The following is a 26537-nucleotide window of genomic DNA, read 5'->3' as shown; positions in this document are numbered from 1 at the left end:
AGGAAGCCCAGTGGCTGGAACACAGTACACAGATGAGGTAGGCGAGGTGGGCAGAGCCTTAGCGCCTGGGAAGGATTTTATTCCAAGTGAAGCAGGAACTCATTGGCAGGTTTATAAACAGAGGGCTATCTGATACAATCTGGGTTTTTTAAAGATCACTTTGGCTGCTGTGGGGAGGTTGGATTGGAGGGAAGCAAGAGGAGAAACAGGAAGGTAGTTTGGGAGACTGATAAAGTCTGGAGTAGAGCAATGGTGGAGACCTGGGGGGCAGTGAACAGACAGAAGTAGACATATTCAAGAGCAGTTGTGGAGTTAGGAGTGACAAGTCACGGAGCACCCGGTCAGGCGTTGGTCATGGACACCATCATTGAGGTGCTGTATCACTGAGATGTGTATCGCTGCGATGTGCACCACTGAGATGCTTCATCTTCAAAAAAAAAAAAAAAAAAAAACCGTTTTTTTTTGGCTGCGCCACACAGCTTGTGGGATCTTAGTTCCCTGACCAGGGACTGAAACCAGACCCTCAGCAGTGAAAGCACGAAGTCCTAACCACTGGGCCCCCAGGGTATTCCCTGAGATACTGCATCTTTGAGATGCTGCATCACTGAGATGCTGCCACCCACAGTTCTCAGGGCTCTGTGTCTACTTGTTCTTTTAAACCCCCACTCAACCCTCCAAGGAAAGTCCCATCGTTGTCCTCTTTCAAGGTATAAATAAATGGAGGCTCAGAGAGGATAAATAACTCGCCCAAGGTCCCCCAGTTGGTCGGTGGCAGAGGTGGAATTACACCCAGGCAGCCTGGATCTGGAGTCTAAGCCCCTCACTGCTGAGCTCCACTGCCTGAGCACACATTCCAGAAATCCTGGGGGATTACCTATGACAGACCTTGGCCAACTGGTGTGGGCATCTCTTCTAACTTCTGTCCCTCCTGTGCCAGAAGACTTGTGATAAAATCACACGTAAGTTACCCTGCCTGGCTGACAGCCAAGAAACAAGAAGCTGGATTATTTTTCAGCATAAAAGAGAAAACTAGCCCTGTTCCCAGACAAAACATGGCATCCGGTGGAAATTAATTTGGTTCAAAGTCATTTTACAGTCCCATTTACTTTCAGAGGCTCTGTGCCCTCACAATACAGCATAAGTGGTAAGATCACATGTTCTGGGTTCACACCCCACCTCTGCCCCTTGCTGGTCCTCAGACTCTGGGCAGTTTTCCTCCTTCATACAATGGGAGTGATACTAAGTCTGGCTTCCTAACGATTGTTGTTGCATTAAATGAGATCATCTACATTGGGGATCAGCTACCTTTTTCTGTAAAGGGCCGGATCATAAATATTTTCAGCTTTCTGGGCCACTCAACGCTGCCATTGAAGCATGAAAGCAGCCAAACGATATGTAAACTAATGGGTGTGTCTGTGTTCTAATAAAACTTTATTTACACAAACAGGCAGTGGGCCAGACTTGGCCCCCGGACCATCATGTGTCAACCCCTGATCTCTATAAAGGGTTTAGCTCACAGGGCCTGGCCCAAGGGAAATGTTCAGTCAATACAGCTGAAGCCAGGCTGCTACACACACACACCTGGAATGTCCACATCACTAAGTAACGACAGCTGGGATGAAAAGCCCTTTCCCTTCACATATGCCTGTGCCCGAGCAAGCAGTGTTTGCTCACTGTCTGGACAAACCTTGCTGAATCTTGTTAGGAAACTTTTTTCCTTGCTCCTTGGCAAATAGCATTACTACCTTTGTTTAAATAGCTGCAGGGAAATAATAACACAGTTGAGCAAACTAGAGGCAAGGAGGTCAGGACTGTGGAGTATTTTTTTCTCAATTTATTATGCAACATTTAAGACATATGTAAAAGCGGAAAGAGTAGCATTACAAATACCCATGAGCTGACCGTCCAACATGAAAAATAAAGGGAGGTTACCTCCCTTTCTTGTCAGATACCCACGCCCCTGGATTTGCTGTTTATCAGTGCTCTGCATTTCTTTATGAAGAATAGAGGTCGGCAGTCTTTTTCTGTAAAGAGCCTGATAATAAATATTTTTTGCTTTGCAGGCCATGCAGTGTCTATCAGAACTATTCAGGTCTACCCTGTATCTTGTAAGCAGCCACAGATAATACATAAATGAATGGGTGTACAGACATACCTTGTTTTATTGCACTTCGCTTTATTACACTTCACAGATACTGCGTTTTTTACAAATTGAAGGTTTGTGGCAACCCTGCTTCCAGCAAGTCTGCTGGTGCCATTTTTACAACAGCATTTGCTCACTTCGTGTCTCTGTGTCACATTTTGGCAATTCGGCAATATTTTGAACTTTTGCCTTATTACTATATTTGTTACGGTGATCTGTGATCAGTGGTCTTTGGTGTTACTATTGTAATTGTTTGGGGGCTCCATGAAATGTGCCCATATAAGATGGCGAATTTAGTCAATAAATGTTGTGTGTTCTGACTGCCCCACCAACCAGCCGTTCCCCCATCTCTCTCCCTCTCCTCGGGCCTCCCTATTCCCTGACACACAACAATATGAAATTAGGCCAATTAATAACCCTACAATGGCCTCAAAGTATTCAAGTGAAAAAAAGAAAGAGTCGTGCATATCTCACTTAAAATTAAGAAAAAACTAAAAATGATTAAGCTTAGTGAGGAAGGCATGTCAAAAGCCAAGACAGGCTGAAAGCTAGGCCTCTGGCACCAAACAGTTAGCCAAGTTGTGAATACAAAGGAAAAAGTTTTGAAGGACATTAAAAAGTGCTACTGCAGTGAACAGAATGGTAAGAAAGTGAAACAGCCTTATTGCTGATATGGAGAAAGTTTTAGTGGTCTGAATAGATCAAACCAGCCACAACATTCCCTTAAGCCAAAGACTAATCCAGCACAAGGCCCTAACTCTCGTCAATACTGTGAAGGCTGAGAGAGGTGAGGAAGCTGTAGAAGAAAAGTTTAAAGCTAGCAGAGGTTGGTTCATGAGGTTTAAGGAAAGAAGCCAGCTTTATAACGTAAACGTGCAAGGTGAAGCAGCAAGTGCTGATGTAGAAGCTGCAGCAAGTTACCCAGAAGATCTAGCTAAGATAATTCATGAAGGTGGCTACACTAGACAACAGATTATCAATGTAGATGGAGCCTTCGATTAGAAAATGCCATTTAGCAGAAAGTTTTCTATGGCTGGCGACAGAAGAGGAAGTCAGAGAGATGGAAGTCATGAAAAGGACTTGATGGAACATTACTGATTGGAAGATGGAGGGGGTGAGAAGGAATGCAGTTGGAATCCAGGAGCCAAAAATGGTCCCCAGCTGACAGCCAGCAAGGATGCAGGGATTTCAAATCTACAGATACAGGAACTGGATTTTTCCAAGAATCTGAATGAGCCTGGAAATGGATGCTTCCCCAGAGCTCCCACATAAGAGCTCAGTTTGGCCAAAACTTTGATTTCAGCCTTGTGAGACTCTAAGCATGGAACCCAGTTGAGCCCACCCAGACTTCTGACCTACAGAATTGTGAGTGAATAAATGAGTTTTGCTTTAAGCCACTAAGTTTGTGGCAGTTTGTTCTGCAGCTGTGGAATATGAATTCAAGGCACGTTCAAAACAGTCTGCAGGGAAATGTGGAAGGCACACACCTATCCTTGTAGAAATATTTTAATGTTCAAAAGATGCTATGTATCAGGTTTAAGAACCCATTCCCTTTTCCGTATGATCACATTTACTACTACTCTTTCCTAACTTCCAACCCTCTTTTTGATTCTAATAAGAACTCCTCTCCTACTTAGCTCTGTCTCCTGGCCTGATCCACCAATCTCAATTTCCATCAACCCTCTGGTGAGATTTGTAGCTCACTAGGATCTGGTCCTATCCTTTCTCCTCCCTTTTTTGGCCCTACCCATCCATCTGTCTCGCTTGTTTATTTTGTTGTTGTTGTTGTTTTGTTTTGTTTTTTTCTGTGCCATAGCTCTGTTGAATAAAAGGGAATGCTAAGTTAATTTTGTTCCTTTTCCATAAGTTTCATTCCTTTTAGAAATAATCTTGTACTCTGACAGTATATACAAAACAACTGTGGATATTTAAAGAAAAATGCAATGAAGCCTGGTATGTACTACTTTTACAAACAAGGAAGAACTTTTTAGTTTAAAATAAATGTCTCAGTGATAGATATGTACAGTTAAATGTCTCAGTGATAGATATGTACAGTTAAGATATTCAATAAGAAAATATTCCAGATACTTCAAAATTTTCAAATAGGTATTTAGGATGCTCCATGAAACACACATCCTTATCATTCTTTATGTCTGTGCTATTTATTTCCATAGTTTTTTTTTTTAATTGACGCAGATATCATACTTTGAAAATGTTTCTGAGTAGGAAAGAAATTGTAATTAAAATAAAACAAAGGAAACACTAATTTACCACATACCTGGAAAGAAAAAAAAAAAAGAAAATGCCATTTAGGGCTTTCATAGCTAGAGAGGAGAAGTCAATGCCTGGCTTTAGAGCTTCAAAGGACAGTCTCACTCTCTTGTTAGGGACTAATGCAGCTGGTGACTTTAAGTTGAAGCCAATGTTCATTTACCATCCTGAAAAGCCTAGGGCCCTTAAGAATTATGCTAAATCTACTCTGCCTGTGCTCTATAAATGGAAAAACAAAGCCTGAATGAGAACACATCCATTTACAGCATGGTTTACTGAATATTTTAAGCCCACTGTTGAGACCTAGCTCTCGGAGAAAAAGATTCCTTTCAAGATATTACTGCTCATTGGTCATGCACCTGGTCACCCCAGAGCTAAGATGGAGCTGGACGATTAGACGAATGTTGTCATGCTGCTGACACAGCGTCCACTCTGCAGCCCATGGATCAGGAGTAATTTCAACTCTCAAATCTTATTATTCAGGAACACATTTTGTAAGGCTCTTGTTGGTTTAGATAGTGATTCCTCTGATGGATCTGGGCAAAGTGAATTGAAAACCTTCAGGAAAGCATTCACCAGTCTAGATGGTGATTCATGGGAAGAGGTCAAAATGTCAACATTAATAGCAGTTTGGAAGAAGTTGATTCCAACACTAATGGATGACTTTGAGAAGTTCAAGACTTCAGTGAAGGAAATGAAGTAACTGCAGATGTGGTAGAAATAGCAAGAGAACCAGAATTCGAAGTGGGGTCCTTGAAGATGGGACTGAATTTCTGCAAACTCATGATAAAACTGGATGAGGAGTTGCTTCTTATGGATGAGCAAAGAAAGTGGTTTCTTGAGATGGAATCTATTCCTGGTGAAGATGCTGTGAAGATTATAGAAATGACAACATAAGATTTAGAATATTACACAAATTCAGTTGCTAATTTACGGTATAGTGTAAACATAACTGTTACATGCACTAGGAAACCAGAAAATCCATGTGACTTGCTTCATTGCAATATTCGATTTATTGTGGTGGTCTGGAACTGAACCCGTAATATCTCTGAGGCATGCCTGTATCTGTGTTTCAATAAAACTTTATCTACAAAAACAGGTAGCAGATCACCTTCGCCCCATGGGCCAGAGTTAGCTGACCCCAGGTGTAGAGTATTATTTTGCATGTTTGTGAAATGAATGAATGAATGAATGCCCAGCGCATCTCTGTGGCTGACAACCTCTTTGAAACGCACATGCTCCCTTCTGTACTCCCATGAGCTGAAGACAGTGGAACCTGTAGGTAGTTCTTGAGCATCTTTGGAGGCCTTGTTCTCTTTGCCATAAAGATATTCATGAGAAATGCTTAGAGGGCAGGAGAGCTGATGCCACCAGCCTGTCCTCAGACCAGACCATCACCAGATTTCCTTTGAACTGAATCTCTTAGAGCAGTGCTTCTCACCTGGAGGTAAAAGACCAGTTTTTGGTTTTTTGCTTTTTAATTTCTAATTCATCATGGACTGACTCTTTGGTAAAATGCAACAAAAATAATTACTAGAAAAATGAAATTTTTAAAAAACTCATACAAAATAGAAGCCTAGAGATATGACCTTAGATGCCATAGCAATTTCAAGTTGCTATGAAAGTTTCTAAATACTTACTTCTCAATTTCTGTGCTTTCTCATCCTGAGCTGGTGACTGGTTCATGGACCAAATATGGGCAACCCTGATTTACAGAACTAAGCCTTTTGTGTGCCTCCACCGTATTCTCTCCCCTTTCTCATGGGTTAGAATTTTATGATCCATCCACTTCAGCAAACAGAAGGAGAGGTGAAATTTTTTCGTTTGTTTTCTTCCATATTCATTCACTCGACAGATATTTATTGAGCACCTGCTGTGTGCCTGGCACTGAGCCAGGTGTGGGGATGCCACAGTGGACAAGGCAAGCCCAGCCCCCACCCTCCTGGAGCTCTCAGCCTAAGGAGAGAACAGATGTTAAGCCCATGAACTGTGATGAGAGCCATAAAGAAAACTGGGTGCTCTGGAGGGAGTAATCAGGGGGCTGACTCAGGTCACGGAAGGCCTTTCTGGGGAAGCAACATTTAAGCTGAGAAATCAAGGATGAGAAGGCATTAGCCCAATAAAGAAGCGGGTGGAGGGAAGTGCATTCCAGGGCAGAGAGAACAGCACGTGCAAAGGCCCTGAGTCTAAAGACACATTCTTGCAGTTTTGTCTGTATCTAGTTTAAAATGAAAAATGTATGTACCCTCTGACTTAGCAATTCCTCTTCTTGTATCCATCCTAGACAAACATTTTAATGTTGGCCATTCTATCTTGGATTGTGATAGAAAAAAAAAAAAATTGGAATAGACCTAGAATCCATCATCAGGAGACTGGCTGAATGAGCAGTGATATTCCTTACTTTGAATTCCCATTCAGCCAGTAAAATGAGTGAAGTGACTGAGAACACAGCTTGAGCAGAGTGAGGAGGGAGCCTGGAGAAGGCAGAGGTCGAGGGGTGAGCAGAGCCCACATAGGAACACATCACCCAAGGAGTTTAGATTTGACTCTAGTTGCACCAGGAGACAGACTGTACTGAATACACCATTAACCATCCCTGGCAGATGAAGCCAAAGAAAGTGCCGTATAAATATTGCTTGTTGCTGTCGTCACTGTCATCACTGAAGTTGAGCACCATCTAGTGCAGAAAATCCTTTCACACCCATTATTGAGAGGTATCGAGAAGGAAAAGAAAACCTAGGCTTCAGGGTTACCTGCTGATTACAAGACGCTGATCGAGTGGCCTGGCTTTCTGAACCTCAGTCTCCACATCTTTAAAATAGGGAAAGTGGTATTGCCTGTTTCATGGGATTGTTGTGACGATGAAAGAGGTGTGTGTTTCTAAGTACCTCATCCACAACTTTATATGTTCATTCTTTCCCCTTCTTTTCATCTCCCAACAATCCTGCCAGTGGAGATCAGCATCTTATTTCATAAGAGAGGAGACTTCCAGGCTGGGCTTGAAGGAGAAACTGTCCAAGGCACCAAGTAATGAAGCAAACCATCCCGGACTCCAGCCCAGACCACTTGACTCAAAATCCATCATTTTTACCTCGCTAAGCATTCTCTTTATTTATGGGGGTGGATGGGTGAGAAGGAGGGAAACCATAGCTACAAAACCATCCCCAGAACTAGCAGAGTTCTTTTTTAAAAATGCAAATTTAAATAGTATTGAAATACTATTGTACACCTATAAGACAAAGGTAAGCAAAGTTGATTATATTTTCAATAAAAATACCATGTATGGGCTACTGGCGGATCAGCCTCCTCCCTCAATACAATTCCTTCTCCAGCCAGTTGCTCATGGAATGGATGCCTGTGCCTTGGGGAAGCATGTCAGAGTTTGGCTGAAGCAGGAGGCAGATTTGTAACTGTGGCCTTTGGATAAGCAGGTCCACCCACGAGAAGAGTGGAGAGTGTGTCTTAGGGTGAAGTGGCATCATCTTTACAGAGGAGAGATGGTTCATGTAATACCTTCACCCCAAATCCTGATGTACTTTTAAGCCATACATGGAGCTAGTCCTTGGAGTAAGGGGTTGTAAACTCACTACCCTCAGAGCCAGGCAGGAAGCCTGAAGCTGACTGCATGTGCAAAATAGGAGACGCTCTTAGCCTGCCTTTCCCTTTCGCACTTTTGAACGTGTCCTAGGATGCAAAAACAAACAAGCAAAAAACACCAAAAAAAGGGCAATGAAAAAATAGTACCTTAAAACTAGCCTCCATGTCTCAGAGACAATATGGGCTCCATGGTGACCTGGGAAACACACAAATCGGGAGCTACGGGGGCAGCCTGTCATCACACAGGAACACAGGGGTGAGGTTTCTAGGTCAGCCTATTGCTCAAGAGAAGCCGTAAGTCTAGATTTTTTGGAGAAGTCTCCTGATTTTTAAACAAAAACAACCAATTTCAGATTTTCCTTTCAAATACACAGGCCAAGCAAGACACGTGTGTAGGCTAACTTCAGCTCACAAACCACCAGTTTGCAGCCAGTCTGGAAGCTGATAAAACCACGTGCTCTCTTGACGCAGTAGCTCTTCTGCGGGTGACAAGGAAGCATCCTAATTATGTGTGCCTGGTGCTTCTCTCTCCTCCTTCCAAGGCATCAAGACAGAAGACAGCTTGAACCATTCCCCTGGCCAGAGTGGATTCCTCAGCTATGGCTCCAGCTTCAGCACCGCCCCCACTGGACAGAGCCCGTACACCTACCAGATGCACGGTGAGTGTGGCGCTGCGGCCCCTCCCTGCCATCTCTAAGGCGCTGCCTGAGCTGGGTGTCCAGTCGTTCATTCGTTTATTTAGCAGTTTTACTGAGAACCTACTGTGTGCCAGGATCTATCTCAAGTACTAGAGTTGCAGTGGGGGACAGAGGAGATACGACTTCTGCCCTCATGGCAATTACAGGGCAGGAGGGAGAGACTGACAATCAACAAGGCAGCAGATAGACGGCTTATTTCGGAAGGGGTTGAATGCAATGAAGCAAATAAACGTGGTGTTCGGATAGAGAGTGACGAATAGTTGAGGGGTCAGGAGAGGTGGGAGAGGTAACTTTAGATAGAGTCATCGGGGAAAGCTCTTTGAAGACGTGACATTAGACAGAGACCCAAAGTATGAGGCAGAACCAGCCACGTGCAGACCTATGGGAAGAGCATTCCAGGCAGAGGGAAGAGCCCTTGCAAAAGCTGTATGGAGGGAAGTGTCTTAATGTGTTTGAGGCACAGAGTAGGAGCCAGTCGGGCGGAAGCAGGGTCAGGGGGATGTGAGAGGAGAGAGCCTTGGGGAGAGAGCAGGGCCGAATCATGCAGGCCCTTGAGGGCTGAGGGAAGGTGTTGGCTTTGATTTTAACTGTGATGGGACAGGCAAGTCCATTGTAGACTCAGAGAAATGCCTGGTGTTAGGAATACTGGACAGTAGGTAAAGGAGCTATTATTCCAGGCAGGAAGTTCTGGGCTCTGCATCCCCATTGGGTAACCTTAGAAAGGGAAGAAACTCCAGTGTGTGACTCCCACCCCACATACCCTAAGAAACCAGCCTGCTGGATTCTCCTGTGCCCACCTGCACTCTGTTACCATCCAAAGGCCCCTTCTCTTCTCTGGTGCCCCATGGGGAGCACGTTGGAGCTGATGCACGGAGCAGAGGGCTGGTGGCAGTAATTTGGGGGATCCTCACCCTGGTATTTTTTTTCTTCATGAAAGCTGGTAAAAATGACCACCAACAGTCTGAAAAGTAATATGCAAAACTGAAAGAGCAATGACAAGGTGGTGGGCTAATGCATGATGCTACTTTTCTTTAAAAAAAAGAAAAAAAATTGCAGGTATTGCCGCTTCGTCTTTTTAATTAAGGAAACAATTTAAATGGATGTCAAGGGCAGCCTTTCAGGAAAAAGCATTGTGAAGAGACAGCAAGTGATCTTAGGGGTACGTAAAAGAAAGGGGGTGATGAGCCTTAATGCCCAGACCTTGGAATAGCTTCCATGTAAAGATCTGCAACAGAGTTTGTTGATGACACCGTCAGCTAACATTGACCAAGCACTCACCACGTGCCACAAGAGGTGGCTAATCATCTCATACAACCTTCATGACACTCCGAAGTGTTGGTTCTGGCATAATTCCCATTTTATAGGAGGAGAAACTGCGTCATAGAGGGAATGCCTGACCTGCCCAGCGTCAGGGCAAGGAGCTTAGATTTTATTGCAAGTGCAGTGGGAAACAGGTTGCATCAAGTCTCTTGGGGGTCTGGTGAATTCCCAAAGCCAATCCTCATTCAATGCCTGCTCTTCGCCATGGTACCTCCTGCCTCCTCTGCTTCGGCTGTCATCTCTGTCTCCCCTGGCGGTCTTTCTGAGTCCCACTGAAGGGAACAAGCTGCCAGGACCTCTCCTCAAATGGGGAGTGAATTATGGCACAATCCTGATCATAAAGGCTTGTGAAGACAGTGAACTTGAACTTGCATTTGGGTCAATCTCAACCAGTTTTTTTCAGCTCTTCCTATAGAAATGGAACTGACTGCCTCAGGGCTTCTAAGGAGATAGACAATGATCAGTTAAGTAAATCGATCGTTACAGATTGTGCTAAATCGCGTGAAGGACCAAAACAGGGTGGTGTGATGGGCCATGATGAAAGGAGTGGTGATGGACGCTACCCAGGTGGTTAGGGAGACCTGAGTGAGGGAAAGGAGCCAGGCTGTGAGTAGCTGGAGACTGGACAGCCCAGGCAGAGGGACCAGCAAGGGCAAATGCCCGGAGGCAGGAAAAGGCTCGCAGTGTTGAAAGAGTCCAAAGGAGACTCTTGAACCTGGGTGTAGTGAGTAGGGGAGATGAGACTGGAAAGTGAAGCAGGAGGCCTCCCTGGACTGGGACATAGAGAATATGTTATTTCTCCTCTGGTCCTTACAGCAGCCATAGGAGGTGGGCCGCATCAGCTCTGCTTTACACATGATGAAGGTGAGGCTCAGAGAGGGGAAGTGACTTACCCAAGGACCCCAGGGCCAGTAAGTGTTGAGAGCTGGGATTCAGAGTAGAATTCCAGAGCCTATGCTGTTTCCTCCAAGTGCTATTTCCTATACTCCTTCAGGACTCCAGATACCGCCCTAGCTCTACATATACACCATTCCCCTTGATCTTCCCAGTAGCCCTGTGACGTAGGTTCTGTAATTATCCCCATCTTACAGGTGGAAAAACTGAGACACAGCATGGTAAAGTAGCTTGCCCAAGGTCACATGGCTGTGGCAATGGGATTTGAAGCCAGGTGGTTCCACTCCAGAGCCCAGGCACGTAACCCCAACACCACCCTGCCCTCCACACTCTCATAGATCCATCTAGAAGATGATCCTCCATGGCTGAGCCCTGGCCTAGACCCCACGACCCACCTCCATCCCCATCAGCCCCTCACAAATGGAAAAACATCTGCTGCTCTGTTCCCACCCTACCATGGGAATAGTCCAGGTTATTTTCTTATCGTCTTCATGGCCCAGATGCCAGCTGGACTTTGTCCCAATTAACTGCCTTCAGTCTAATGCTAATGGCCATAAACTGCTCTTGAGACAGCCCAGGCGTTTTGCAAGCCTGACATATTCCTCCTTAAGTATTTTTTTTTTCAAACACAAACACATAGAAGGCTCACACACCATGCCCATGTGCTTCCTATTAACTTTTTTTTTCAAGTTGTTCCAGAGGAGAAATAAACTCTCCAGCTACTCTGTGTGCATTTCAGAATGGAAGACATTGGTTGAGCTTAGTTTTTTGGACAAAGAAGGGAATGAAGAAGGAGATTGAGACTGAGTTTTAGGCCTGAAAGTACCGACTTGGCGTAAAACTGGTCCATGTTCAGAAGCTGAGCTGAGTCCTTTTCCTTTCTAAGAATTAAAATCATCATTTTATAGAAGCAAAAAGAACCTGAGTAGAGAGAGACCACTCCATCGTTTACAGATGCATAAACTGAGGCACCGCAGCAGAGTGGCTTGTGTAGGGTCCCAGATCAAGCATTAAGTAAGCTGGGATGCCTCTCCCTAGGTCCTCTACCTGATCTCAGAAACTTCCAAAAATTTCAGCAGAGCCATCTCGCCCTCTCCCCCTGCCACAAGGCCCTGGTTGGAGATCTGTATCTGCTTAGATAGCATTGCCCCGCACCTAATGTGCAGTAAACGTAGAAGAGAGAAGTTCATGGCACTCCTTTAGCTTTTTCATGGTTGTTTATTTTCTTTTTTTAAGTTCACCCGGAGTTTTTGTAGCTGAAATGTATTTCTTATGGGTTTGATTTTTGTTGTTGTTCCATTTTGGCTTCTCCTGCTAAAACACTGCTGTTCACGGAAGTGACCACAAAGATTAAAAAGAGAACAAAAGAACATCTTGAGAGTGTGGTGTAAGAACTTGCTGGTGCCCCGGAGGGGTTAAGAGCCCTGGACCCGGTTGCAGTCAGGCTGTGTCCCAAGGCATGGCCTGGGTGAGGCGCTTGGCTTCTCCGGGCCTCGCTCTCCTCACCTGTGGAACTAGCATCATAGCAAGAAATATGACCCCATGGGGCTGTTGGAGGACTAGATGGAATGACCATGGGCACATCAGATGAGGTCCATCAAGGCTGGGTGTACTTTTTATTATTTCTCTCATTGCTTCTGTAACATGAGAGTTAAAAGCAGTAACTCTGAAGTCAGGCTGAGGTCACTTCCCAGTTGTGCAATCCATGTACCAGCTTGTGACTTTGAGCTGAGTTACTTCCTAGTACCTCGGTTTCTTCCCCTGTAAAATGGGGATACGAATAGTACCTACGCATGGGGTGCCGTGATAATTAAATGAGTTAATGTGTGTGAAATATTTCGAACAGCACTGACACAAACTAAGTGCTCTACAAATGTAAAATGTTATTTTTATCCTAGTTTCAGATTTGAGGGTCTTATGTTTTTCCCAAATTCACTTCTCTTTCCTGAACTCTTAGTTTTAAGAAATAGTTTTGGTAAGAGAAAAGAGGAATACCAATTTGAGGCTGTTGAGCCACCCACATCAGCATCAACTCCCCTCCTGGTGAAATCTGCATTAAAGGGGGGCCTTAAAAACAGTGGAAGCGCCTTTTTCTATGGAAATTACTTTTGTATTTACCAAAGGCAGGGGTTGTTAATACTGACCTCGGAACCCAACCTGAGCCATTCAGGAGCAACATGGAAACGTGTGATTCGAGGATGTGTAGGAAAACCAAAAGTCCAGTGGAAGGGTCTAAGCCAATGGTCTCAGCGCAAGACCTCTGAGGTCAGTTTGTGCTGGACTTGTGAAATCTAGCACCATTTCTGGTACCAGCAAGCTGTGCGACTTTGGACAAGTCACTGAACTTTCACAATCTGTGTTTCACAGCTCTAGCGCTCACAAATACTCACTGAAAAATAAAGAGGTTGGGGAAGGTCATTGTCAAATACATCAAATACATTTGATAAATAGTGTGTAGCATGAAGTTAGATGTCTTCACTCCAGGACTTTTCAGAGCCTTTGCAGACTGATGCACCTTGTGACTCTCCAAGAGAATTCAGTAGTCAGTTTTCCCAGGTAGACTTGAACAGAGACCCTCTGCCCAAACTAATGTTCTCTGCTCACTGGGAAGCCCTGGATGTAATGACCATTAGGCCCGTTCCTGTGTTAAAATTCTTTGATTCTGTAATTTTTTAAATGATGAACATGCATGTATTCCTTTTTTTTCCTGTATTTTAGTTAATTTATTTTTTGATGAGATTAATTCACATACCATAAAATTCATCCTTTTAAAGTGTACAATTCAATGATTTTACTGTATTCACAAAGTTGTGCAACCATCACCACTATCTTAATCCCACAAGATTTTCATCACCCCCAAAAGAAACTCCATGCCCATTAGCCATCATTCTCTAATTCCCTTCCTGCCAATGTTATTTCCTTTTGTAATAAAAAAAAGATACATTTAAAGTTACTCCTTTATATTAATTTTTGGGCAGGTTATGCATTTATCTACTTTAAACATCTACAGAAATCTCTATGCCACCCTCATCCAACAGCCATTCAGCTTCTAAATCCCCAATACTTAACCACTTGTACTAGGTTCCCGTGAACCCATCCAGAATTTCCTTCTGCAAATATAAGCAATCATGAACACAGTCTATTATATTGCATAGTTCTGTGACAAGAGCTAACTCATATGTGATTCATAAACAAGGAAATGATGTCAGTATAACTCCAAAGGTGTCTTGGTTCATTTGTTTTAAGATTTTCTCCTTATCACTGGTTTTAAGCAGTTTAATTTTGATGGGTCTTGATGTAGTCTTCATGATTCTAGTGCTTTGTGTTCATTGAGCTTCTTAGATCTGTGAGTTTATAGTTTTTATCAAATTTGGAAAATTCTTGGCCATTATTCAAATATTCCCCCCACCATGTCTTCAAATTCACTAATCTTTTCGTCTGCAGTATCTGATCTGCTTGTTAATTACTCTCCAGGCATTTTTTTTCATCTTTTTTTTTTTTTTTTTAATAAATTTTATTTATTTATTTATTATTATTATTAATTTTTGGCTGTGTTGGGTCTTCGTTTCTGCGCGAGGGCTTCCCCTAGCCGCGGCAAGCGGGGGCCACTCTTCATCGCGGTGCGCGGGCCTCTCACTATCGCGGCCTCTCTTGTTGCAGAGCACAGGCTCCAGACGCGCAGGCTCAGTAGCTGTGGCTCACGGGCCCAGTTGCTCCGTGGCATGTGGGATCCTCCCAGACCAGGGCTCGAACCCGTGTCCCCTGCATTGGCAGGCGGACTCTCAACCACTGCGCCACCAGGGAAGCCCTTTTTTTTCATCTTATACATAGTTTTCATCTCTAGAAGTTTGATTTGGGTCTTTTTTTTTACCTTCCATGTCTCTACTTAACATGTCCAATATCTCCTCTGGCTCCTTGAACAGACAGAATACAGTACTGTTTTAATGTGCTTATCTACTAATTCTGTCATCTGTGTCATTTTGAGGTTTTCATTGATTTTTCTCCTCATTATAAGTTATATTTTCCTGCTTCTTTGCATGTTTGATAAGTTTTGATTGGATGTCAGACCTGTGCATTTTGCCTTGTTGGGTGCTGGATATCTTTCTATTCCTGTGAATATTCTTGAGCTTTGCTCTGGGATGCAGTTGTTACATAGAAGTAGATTGGGTCTTTCAAGTCTTGCTTTAAGCTTCGTTCGGGAGAAGCAGAGCAGCATCTGGTCTAGAGTTGTCTCTACCTAGCAGATTTTCCCAGCACTGAGGCAAACCTTTCTGAGTATTCCTCCCAATGCCCCATGCATTATGAGGTTCTCCAGTCGGGCTGGTGGGAACAGGAACTATTCCCAATTCTGTTATGAGCTCTGAGGATTGTTCCTTCTAATCTTATGAGGTGGTTCTCTCCTGGCCTTGACTAATTTCTTCACAGGCATGTGCTAGTCAGTTCTCAAGTGAACTCTCACAGGGAACTCTCTGCAAATCTTCAGCACACTCTCTCTGTGCAGCCCTCTCTTTTCTGGTACCCTGCTCTGCGAATTCTAACCACCTTGGCCTCTCTGGACTTGCAGCTCCATCTCTCAATTCAGAGAGATCAGTGGGTGCCACCTGGGTCCTCCTCCTTGGAAGCTCTCCACACTGGGACGGTCTTATAGTCACCACTTGTTTCCTGTCTCTCAAGGATCATTGTCTTTCATATCTGATGCCCAATGTCTTGGCAATCTTGTTTTTAAACTATTTCCTGTTGGAGGGTAAATCCAGTCCCTGGGACTCAGTCTTGGCCACAACTGCAGGTACTGCTGCATTGATTCATTGGCATTTTTTCCCAGCACATATGGTAACAGCAGCTGAATGCAAAATACATAGCACAAGTAAAGGCAACAAGCCTTGTAGGAATACAGTTCAGTCTCTGGTGACCTGTATTTTTCCTCTGACCTCAATTTGGCCATGTGCTCTGTTTTTGAAGAACTTACGTTGCAGCTTCCCCCAATCTTTGTGCATTTTGCCCTTGTTTCCATAGTTCAACACCTCTGTCGTCTGTACACCCCCTTCCGTCAAGATACGTTCACCTCCTTTTTAAGGGGAAGTCCTGTATTTAATGTGGCACTTCTCTGTATAGTACTTATTTACTTATTTATTTTTTCACTGTGCTATTATTTTTATTGGAATTATTATTGCTTTTGTTAATGCTGTGGTTACTAAGTTGCATTGCTTTTGAGCAATCTGCCTCAACCCTGTTTTTTCCCATAGGCCCCATTATTTCAGTGCACAATTTTGCACAATGTATGGCCTCTCAGATTATAGCAAAAACACTTGTATATTTTTTTGTTTTCATAGGTAACATACTATACACAGTGTCTGCACTTCACTTTCTTCAGTTAGCTATATACCTTGGGGAACTTTCTAAGTCAGTCTATAGAAAGTGATTCCTCATTCTTTCCACAGATGCCTATTATTCCATTGAATGATGTGCTGTAAATGATTTAACCAGTTCCTTATTGGGTGTTTCCAGTCTTTTGCAATTACTACCAATATGGCTATGAATATCCCTATATGTATATCATTTTGGTTTTCTGCAAGTATATCTGATGGGCAAGTTCCCAAAAGCGGAATTCAGGGTCAAGGGGAAAGTCCCTATTTAAATTTGGTAGATATCTCCAAGTTACCCTCCATAGGGATCCTATTAATTTGAACTCCTACCAGCAGTGTCTGAGAGTGCATGTTTTGCCAACCCAGTGTAATCTAACATTGGAGTTTTTGCCAATCTGATGCACAAGAAAAACAGTATCTCAGTGTGCTACGAATTTCTAGATGTGTCGTACAAGGTTGAACATCTTTTCAGATCTTTGACCACTTTGTGTTTCCTTTTCTGTGAACTAGGAGATTAGACTTGAAAAACTGTACCAAAGAAGAGTGGTAAGGTACTAAGCATATCAGTATTGAAACATAAAGCTTCAATAATCAAAATAGCGTGGTTCAGGTATTTGAATAGACTGACTAGTAGAGGAGAATGTACAGTCCAGAATGAGGCAAAACATGTCAGGAAGTTCAGCACATGGGGCAGATGGCATCTTAGGTCAGTGATAAAAGACAGAGTATTCAGTGAATGGTATTGGAACAACTGGTTAGCCATCAGGGGGGAAAAGAGATCCATTCCTATTACTATATACCAGAAAAAAATCCAAATGGATCAACAGTTTAAACATCAAAAGTAAAACTATAAAAGTACTAGAACAAGAATGAACAAAATTTTTATAACCTTGAAGTGGAAAAGGCTTTTCTAACCATGACTCAGAAATCCAGACGTCACCAATGAAAAGACTGACAAGTTTGACTGTGGGTGTTTGTTTTGTTTTTGTCTTTGTTTTGGTATGGCAGAGAACACCAGAAGAAACGTCAGAGCAACAAAAACAAACAAACAAAACAGAAATCAAATGGCACCCTGGAATGAAATGTTTACTGTCTCAAATCAGAAACAAATTGTTACTCTTTTTCAAGTGATTTTACAGTTCTGTGAATTAAACTCCTCCTGGATGTGATTCTTGTAAATAAAAGAGAAGTGAGCTAGGTGTACTGTTACAGGGAGTGGTAAGGGCTGTGGCAGTTGGAGGGTACACACCCATCAGACTTGGGGGGGGGTGAGGGGGCAGGGTGTTATTTCAGCTTTAGCTCATTGCTACTACGCTAGAATGGGACCCCAGAGAGGCCAGATCTTTCCATTTTTTAAGATAATCCTCAAAACTATATTTTAATGTAAAAATCTCATTCTTTTTCAATATTGGCAGTGGATTTAAACACTCTCTTTATTTATGCCTCTATCTTGTAATCTGGTTCCATATTTTCTTAATTGAACCACAGATTATGAGACCAGGAATGGAAGGAGAAAATTCCAAGCCAAGTGATGACTTGGGGAGCTGGAAAGATCACCCCTTTTGGTCCCCACCTCTGATTTATTTCACCAGTGAGGCACACCCCAGAAGATTTGAATGGTGGGTGTGGTTATAGCTGAGTTGGAACCCAGTGGCCTCCTGTGAAGTCAAGTATTTCCCTGTTTCTTCTGGGCAGCAGCAACTTCCAGGCTGTCCTGGCTCAGCTACTTTTGAGCAGGCTAAGTCTGCCTGGTCTCACTGTGTCGGTCAAGACAGGAGCCAGGCTTGGCATCCCTCGGGTTCCTGGACTGAGGTCAGGTTTCCTGGTGTGAATCAGCAACTCTTCTGCACACGATGACGTGGGTGAGGTTTTCTGATACCTGTTAGCGCTCCTGTGCCATGCCGTGCCTCCGCCCTGCTGGTTACCTTCTCGCCACCTTCACGTGTGTTGGTGGGCTTGCTGCCTCCCACTTGGGCTGAAGTCTGCTGGATTTAGGACATATCGAGGTTAAATGGATGGTCTTTTCCTCTGGTCATAGAACAAGTTTGATTTGGTCACCCACATCTCCAAAAACCGCTGGAGGTGACCGATGAAAACAGCTGGAGAGATTGAGAGTTAGTTTGGGGATCAGGAAGGATTTTTATAAACAACAGTTCACTAAGGCAGCGCTGGCCTACAGACCTTTCTGTGATGATGGAAACGTTCTTTATCTGTGTTGTCCAATATGGTAGCTGCTAGCCACACGTGGCTACTGAGCATTGAAATGTGGCTGATGCAACTGAGGAACTGAAGTTTCAATTTCGTTTGATTTTTAATTAATTATAATGTAAACATAAATGTGGCTGGTGGCTGCCATATTGGGCAGTGCAATTCTAAGGGGTGATTAAAAACGAACTCGTAACCTGGTTCCTGCTGGAGTTGGGTGAGGGTAACTAGTAGAGGGGAGGGGAGGGGAGGGCTGCTCAGGAAGGCCCTGTGGGGCCACTGAGAGAACTTTGGCTTCTGCTCTGAGTACCGATGCTGAAAACTCGGTCTCTGTGCACCGGCACCGAATCGAATCTCTGAGACAAAGTTTGGGTGAAGTAGAAAAGAATAGCTTTTTTGCTTTGCTGGGCAAAGGGGAACACAGCGGGCTCCTGCCCTCAAGAACTGTGTGTCCCAACCCGGGAGGATTTGGTGAGGAGTTTTATAGCAATGGTTCAAGGGTGGGGCTGCTGGTAAGATTAGGGTGTGTGCAGGGCCTGCACTCCTTTAATCTGGTCTCATGAGCTTCTCTGGTTCCTTTTAATCTGGCCTCGGGTGGTCTTCTCTGGACTGAAGAGCACTGACATCTTCCATTTATTGGGGTTTTAGTTCTATAAAGAGCTCAAAAGATACTGTTATGTGTATCCCCTGAGGTGGGACCAGGAACCTGCCCTAGGGCTGTGCTACTGTTTCTTGGCTGCTCCTTCCTTGTCTCTGCATCCCCTCCCTTCCCTGATTAGCAACTGTTTGAATCTGCCCTTTGGGACTCAGGGAAGGTCATGGAGGCTGAAGCCTATTACCAAGAAATGGGGGGACACAGAAAGGCTTCCGTGCCCAGAAGCCCCACAGGGTCCTGCTCGCTTTCACTATCAGATATGGGGAACAGTGGAGGGTTTTGAGCAGGGGAGTGACAAGATACATCTTAGTTTTAACAAGCTCCTTCCGGCCACCACGTAGAGAATAGAGTGCAAGGGCAAGAATGAAGCAGGAGACCAGTGTGGAAGTGACTGCAGTAGTTCAGGTGAGAGGTGATGGAGGCTTGACTTGCCGGTCGAGGTGGAGGTAGGGAGAAGTGGTCAGATTCTGGGTATATTCTGAGTGTGGAATTGCTGATGGATTGATTGTGGGGTGTGGACGGGAGGTATTTGGACCGTTAGGGAGAGGAAGCTCCTGGGCTGTCTCTCTCTGGGGCCCAGGGAAGGAGCTTCATTTTCAAGCCCAGTTTCCCTCGGAAGGTAGTTGAGGTCTTTGCGTGGAATGCAGCCTGGACACCAGGGCTGTTTACATCCAGGTTTCTAACCCCATCAGACCCAGTGCCCCCTTTTTATAACAAATGTCCTAGAAAGCCCCTTCACTCTCTTGAAATTTAATTTGTACATAATTTAACCTACTTACATGTATCTTTTTAAGTCAGGCAGAATGCCCTTACTATAAAATAGAGAAAGTAATTTGTAAACTGTATTTTTGAACATGTAATTGCCCAGGCATGACCCCACTAGAGGACATAATGAAATAGTCAGACAGACCCATGTGAAGACTCACAAGATCATGGCTGACACACTGGGCTACACGGCCAGCCCAGACATCGCCAGCAGTGTGGCTGTCAGCAACATGAACTTCCAGAACAGTAGACAAGCCTTGGTAAAATCCAAACCAAAGGACAGCGATCCTTCTACGGACAGTGGTGACATCCTTGGGACATTGCCCTGAAGCAGTGACAGCCTTCAGGGACATGTTCTTCCAGAGGTCATAGGGATAAGGCTCATAGAACAAATTAAGATGCTCAGATAACACGGTTTATTTAATCGACTTAAACTGGAAAACAAGGGGAGAGAGATGGAGTTGACCCACTTAGGGCAGGGTACAAGGAGGTGGAAGGACCACACAGCCTGGGTCCTGGGTTCTGTGTACGTCCTGTCTCTCTCTCTCAGCCCCATCAGCCTTCCTGATGATGGTGTGTGTGGTCAGTGGGACTGGAATTCAAGCTGAACAAGGGGCTCATCAGGTGAAAGTTACCTGGAGAGTCAGCCCACCCTGCTCTACGGGAGACGGGCAGCTCTGCCTGGTTCCAGTGTAGCTCTCTGGTTACCCTGATGGGCAGCCGTGACTTTCAGCTATATTTCTAGGACAGAGGGTGCTTGGGGCCAGAGTGGCACAGACTGGTTGTCATCAGCAGGTGGCCAGTGTGGGGTTGACATAACTGTCGGCGTAGCGATGGCAGAAACCGGTTCCTCTTACTGTTTAAGGTTGACCTCCTCCTTTCACTCCTTTCTATATAAGTAACACTTGTGTTTCTTCCATCCTTTTTACCACATGTTCCATTCATTCTATTTTTAATGCGTCATACAAGGTTACTAACTTTCTTATTCTCTGTTCTTAACACATGTTTAGAATTTTGCCCATATCTCACAAGCTACTCACCTAAGTTTATATAATGCTTCTTATGTTTCATCCATCCTGTCTCTTTTTTTCTTGATTGAAGTATAGTTGATTTACAGTGTTGTGCTAATTTCTGCTGTACAGCAAAGTGACTCAGTTATACTTTTTTTCTTGGTAGTGTTTTTTTTTTGTTTTGTTTTGTTTTTGCTGGGGGGCGTGCCGTGCCATGAGGCATGCAGGATCTTAGTTCCCCGACCAGGGATCAAACCCGTGTCCCACGGCAGTGGACGCTCCGAGTCCTAACCACTGGATTGGCAGGGAATTCCCTACATTCTTTTTTATATTCTCTTCCATTCTGGTTTATCCCAGGAGATTGGATATAGTTCCCTGTGCTCTACAGTAGGACCTTGTTGTTTATCCATTCTAAATGTAATAGTTTGCATCTACTAACCCCAAACTCCCAGTGCATCCCTCTCCCTTCCCCGCTCCCCCTTGGCAACCAAAAGTCTGTTTTCTATGTCTGTGAGTCTGTTTCTGTTTTGTAGATAGGTTCATTTGTACCATATTTTAGATTCCACATATAAGTGATATCATATGGTATTTGTCTTTCTCTTTCTGACTTACTTCGCTGCGTATGAGAGTAATCTCTAGTAGCCTCCGTGTTGCTGCAAATGGCATTATTTCGTTCTTTTTTATGGCTGAGTAGTATTCCACTGAATAAATGTACCACATCTTCTTTATCCATTCATCTGTTAATGGACGCTTAGTTTGTTTCCATGTCTTGGCTATTGTGAATAGTGCTGCTGTGAACGTAGGGGTGCGTGTATCTTTTTGAATTATAGTTTTGTCTGGGTATATGCCCAGGAGTGGGATTGCTGGATCATGTAGTAATTCTACTTTTAGTTTCCTGAGGAACCTCCATACTGTTTTCCATAGTGGCTGCACCAACTTACATTCCTGCCAACAGGGTAGGAGGGCTCCCTTTTCTCCACACCCTCTCCAGCATTTGTTATTTGTAGACTTTTTAATGATGACCATTCTGACCAGTGTGAGATGATACCTCATTGTAGTTTTGATTTGTATTTCTCTAATAATCAGTGATGTGGAGCATCTTTTCATGTGCCTGTTGGCCATCTGTATGTCTTCTTTGGAGAAATGTCTATTTAGGTCTTATGCCCATTTTCCGATTGCATCCCATCTCTTTTTCTTGTTTTCTACGTAGCATAATTGAATATTGTCAAATAGTCGATTAAGAATAACTGAACACATTATAGTGCAGTACAGTTGCAATTGAACACATTATAGTAGCATTACTGCAAAGTTTAGTGAATGTTAAAACCCAGGGGGAAAAAAGTCCTTTGTATTTACGGGTAAAATGGACTGATGTGCTAAGACAGGGGTTAGCAAACTTTTTTGGTTAAAAGGCCAGATAGTACCTATTTTAGACTTTTCAGGCCATAGATCTCTCTCCCAATTACTTGTAACTCTGCCATTATAGCTTGAAAGCAGCCATACACGATACGTAAATAAGTGGGCAAGCCTGTTTTCCAATAAAATCTTACATTTAAAACAGGTGGTGAGCTGGATTTGGCCCTGGGACTGTAGTTAGCCAACCCCTGTGTTGTAGGATCAGATCATTAAAGCCAGGTCTTCATCTATGTGACTGTCTGGTCAGATATTCAAAAGTCAGGCAGGACCTGAAAAATCCTTCAATTTGCTGGACTAGTCCATGAATTGCAGAGTATCTAGCACTCCTGTCTCCTACCTACTAAATGCTACTGTGTCCCCAATAAAAGTGTCCCCACAATTTCCAAGCACCCCCAGTGGTACCACAGTGCCCTTGACAACCACTGGTTTACACAATGGCAAGTACAGGCAGTGGGGAGAGGTGGCTATATGTGCAGGAAAGACCATCTGTCATTCACTCAACAAACATTCATGAGCACCAGCTCTGCTTCAGGCAGCGTGCTAGGTGCCGGCCGGCGTACAACCCTGAGCTGACAGTCGAGTCCTGCCTTTATGGAAGTTATATCCCAAGGAGAGGATACACTGTATTAGTCTGCTCTAGCTGCCTTAACAAAATATCATAGACTGGGTGGCTTAAACAACAGAAATGTATTTGCTCACAGTTCTGAAGAGCGGGGAGTCCCAGACTGAGGCGCTGGCAGATTGTTTCTGGCGAGAGGTCTCTTCCTGGCTTGAAGATGGCAACCTTCTCACTGTGTCCTCACGTGACCTTTCCTCCGTGTGCCTGAGAGGAGAGATCTCTGGTGTCTCTGTTCTTATAAGGACAAGTTCCATTGGATTAGAGCCCCACCCTTATGTCCTTATTTAACCTTAATTACCTCCCGAAAGGTCCCATCTCCCAACATTGTGTTTGGGACTTCAACATGCAATTGGGGGTGGGGGTGAGGGGTGTCACAATTCAGTCTGTGACAGACAGTGAGCAAGGTAATGTGCAGATGACAAGATCATGTCGCCAGTGATGAGTGCTCTGGAGGAAATAAACAAGAAGGTGTATCAGAGAGAAATTGGGGAAGAAGGGTCTAATTTGGGGGGTGGGCACAGCAGGGTCTCTGAGGAGGTGACAGTAGAGCTGGTACCTGGAAATTAAGAAAGGTGTTCATGGGTCATGAGTGTTCCAGACAGACAGGAGGCCCAGTGGCTGGAGTGCAGGAGGGTAGAGGGTGGGAGGATAAGGTCGGAAGGTGGGTGAGGCCAGATCTTGCAGAGCCTTGTGGCCACATGGAGGTGTTTGGGTTTCATCTTGAGAGGACCAGGCAGCCATCAGGGGTTTTAAAACAGGGAGGGGGATCTGGTTTGCATCTTAGAAAGACCAGTCGGCTACTATGGGGTGAGTGGACTATAGGGGGGTCATGGAAGATGCATGGAGACCAGGAGGAAGGTCTCTCCGGCCACCACCCCACCCCAGGTTCTCCCCTCCCTCAGGGTCTTTAGGGCAGGCACGTTGGAGCCCATATTCACAGAACTTGCCTGTAACAACACCTACCAGGTCCCGGAGACTCTATTCAGAACATTCTAGAATTGAAACAAGAGGGAAGGGGGCAGGGCACAACCTTTAGAAGAATGACATAGCCATAGGACATGACAAAAACTGGTTAGAACCAACTAGGTCCAAGATGTTGGAAGATTTGACTTCCAGTAGACCTTGAGCCTTATTATACACTCATTGTAATATATTAGCATGCTAAATGACACACCCACCAGTGCCATGACAGTTCTGAGGCTAACCATAAAAGGCCAAAAAGTGGGCGGTGGCCCAATTCCTGGAAATCCCCACCCCTTCCCCAAAATAGTTGGAATAATCCTTCCACTCATTAGCCTATGAAATTACCCAGCCCATAAAAACTAATCACCCCGTATTTCAGGGCCTCTCGCCTTCTGAGATGGCCCACACTCTGTGGAGTGTGTTTCTCTCTAAATAAATGCACTTCTTACCCATCACTTTGTCTCTCACTGAATTCTTTCTGCGATGAGACATCAAGAACCTGAACTTCATTAAGTCCTGAGACCAGATGTGTGATCTCAATTTAAAAAGACCGTGGGGGGCTTCCCTGGTGGTACAGTGGTTAAGAATCCTCCTGCCAGTGCAGGGGACACGGGTTCGAGCCCTGGTCCGGGAAGATCCCACATGCCGCGGAGCAACTAAGCCCGTGCGCCACAACTACTGAGCCTGTGCTCTAGAGCCCGCGAGCCACAACTACTGAAGCCCGCGTGCCTAGAGAAGAGAAGCAACAAGAGAAGCCACCGCGATGAGAAGCCTGCGCACTGCAACGAAGAGTAGCCCCCGCTCGCCGCAACTAGAGAAAGCCCGCGCGCAGCAACGGAGACCCAACACAGCCAAAAATGAAGTAAAATAAAAAGATTTAAAAAGACTATGGGTTCAAGTCCCAATCGCATGGTTTCAGCATCATCCCAACTTATCCTTTCACTCCTGAAGGAACAGAGACCCAGAGAAGGGCTTTGACATGTCCCTCTGGTGTCATTTGTTTTCATTTTTAGTTCTGATATGTCAGTGAAACTGGAATTGAGCCCACACCAAGGTCGGTGTCTGCAAAATCTGTTGAAAATGTGGCAGAATAAATCTCTCTGGTAATTGTGGTCAAAGGGTAGGAGGTGAGGGGAGTAAGAAAAGGAAAACAAAAACTACAAAAAACTACAGACACAAAACGGAGAGTCTTATTCAAGGTACAAGTCCCTGCCATGGCAACTCCTCAGAGATAAAAGACGGGAGCGGTCTGCTCCCAGCCCGGGGCAGTGGGCCTTCTGCTGGGGATTGAAATGGATAGTTAAGGGGTGGGCAGCAAGGGAAGGGAGGATACACAGCCTTAGGCAGGGAGCCATTGATTAGGGGAGAGACACAGATAGACAGATACTGCAAATCCATCTTCACTCAGAGAGAAGCCGAAGGCTGGACGGAACCAGGCTATGGATACATAATTTGTACCCTTAGAGCAAATCAGATCCTTTCTGCTCCTAAAAGTTCAGTTAATAAAGGGGGACCAGAGCCCATATCCCACCCTGGATACCTGTGCCTCTCGCCCTGATCTGAGGAAACTTGCAGAGAATTTCTCTGATTCTCTCAGCATAAGTTTCTCTCTTTCAGCGTCATTTCCCATTCAGTAGTTTCCACATGCCCCAGGCAGCCAGCATCATCCTCCAGACCCTAATCCACCTGCCTTTTTATACTGCTTTGTAATTTTTCATATATTTATTTTAAATCGCATAATAACACTGGTGTTGTATATTCTGGAACTTCTCTGTGCTTACGTGTGCGTGTGTGTGTGCAAGCGTGTGCAAGCGTGTGTGTACATATTTCTCCTCCTACAACTGGAAAATTCCTTTTTTTAAAAAACATACCTTGCTGTTCATCTTGTTTTATAAACTGCCTTTTATATTTTTCGCTAAATAACATGTTTTGAAGATCTTTCAAAGTCAGTTCAAATATACCCAGATTATTCTATTTTCTGGCCTCCTGCTGCTCCATGAGGAAAACCAGGCACCTGGGTTTGAATCCCAGGATCTCCACTTACTGGCTGTGTGACTGGCCAATAACATCTCTGAGACTTGGTTTTCTCATCTGTGAAATGGAGTCTAGGAGTAGCTGATCTGTTGTGGATCTGGATGCCAGGTAGTAGTGCATGGGGCTTAGGACGGTGCCTGGAAGAGTCAGGGCACTTCATTAGTGTTGGCTATTATTATTCATATGGATAAATCATGGAATTTAGCCATTGCTCTTTGGACAGGCAATTAGATGGTTCCCAACATCTCACTGTTTTTGCCTTCTCTGAAGCTTGTAATCTCTGTACCTTTTCTGCCCCAGAGTATGGGTTGTTCCCCTGGAGTATTAGTGGCCAGGCTGGAACTTCGGTTGTTGGGCCATCTGCTGCCCCTGCTACTTTGTACTGGTGATCCCCATCTCTGTGCTTGTCTTTGTCTCCCTTTGGGTCAACCAGGGCCCCCTTCCAACCTCTTCAGCAAACCTCTCCAGGTCTCACCAAACCTTGCATCTCTGCTACTCCAGCCCTAAAGTGTGGTCTCCAAGAAGCAGCTACTCAAATGATTGTGCGACCCCCCAAACCATAGCCCAGGGCCATCCCAGCTGCT

General features: G+C 44.5%; 1 protein-coding gene across 1 annotated transcript in view; it reads left to right on the top strand.

The window, feature by feature from the left end:
- EYA2 (EYA transcriptional coactivator and phosphatase 2) overlaps positions 1-26537 on the top strand; it is a 287678-nt gene that overhangs the window by 129985 nt on the left and 131156 nt on the right. Inside the window, exon 5 of the mRNA XM_061210001.1 lies at positions 8554-8670. Within this exon, the coding sequence (XP_061065984.1) occupies positions 8554-8670 (117 nt within the window). The remainder of the gene's footprint in view (positions 1-8553; positions 8671-26537) is intronic.

This window comes from Eubalaena glacialis, chromosome 13, assembly GCF_028564815.1.
Source record: "Eubalaena glacialis isolate mEubGla1 chromosome 13, mEubGla1.1.hap2.+ XY, whole genome shotgun sequence".
NCBI classification, from domain to species: domain Eukaryota; kingdom Metazoa; phylum Chordata; class Mammalia; order Artiodactyla; family Balaenidae; genus Eubalaena; species Eubalaena glacialis.
This window is presented reverse-complemented; position numbering and strand designations above follow the sequence as displayed.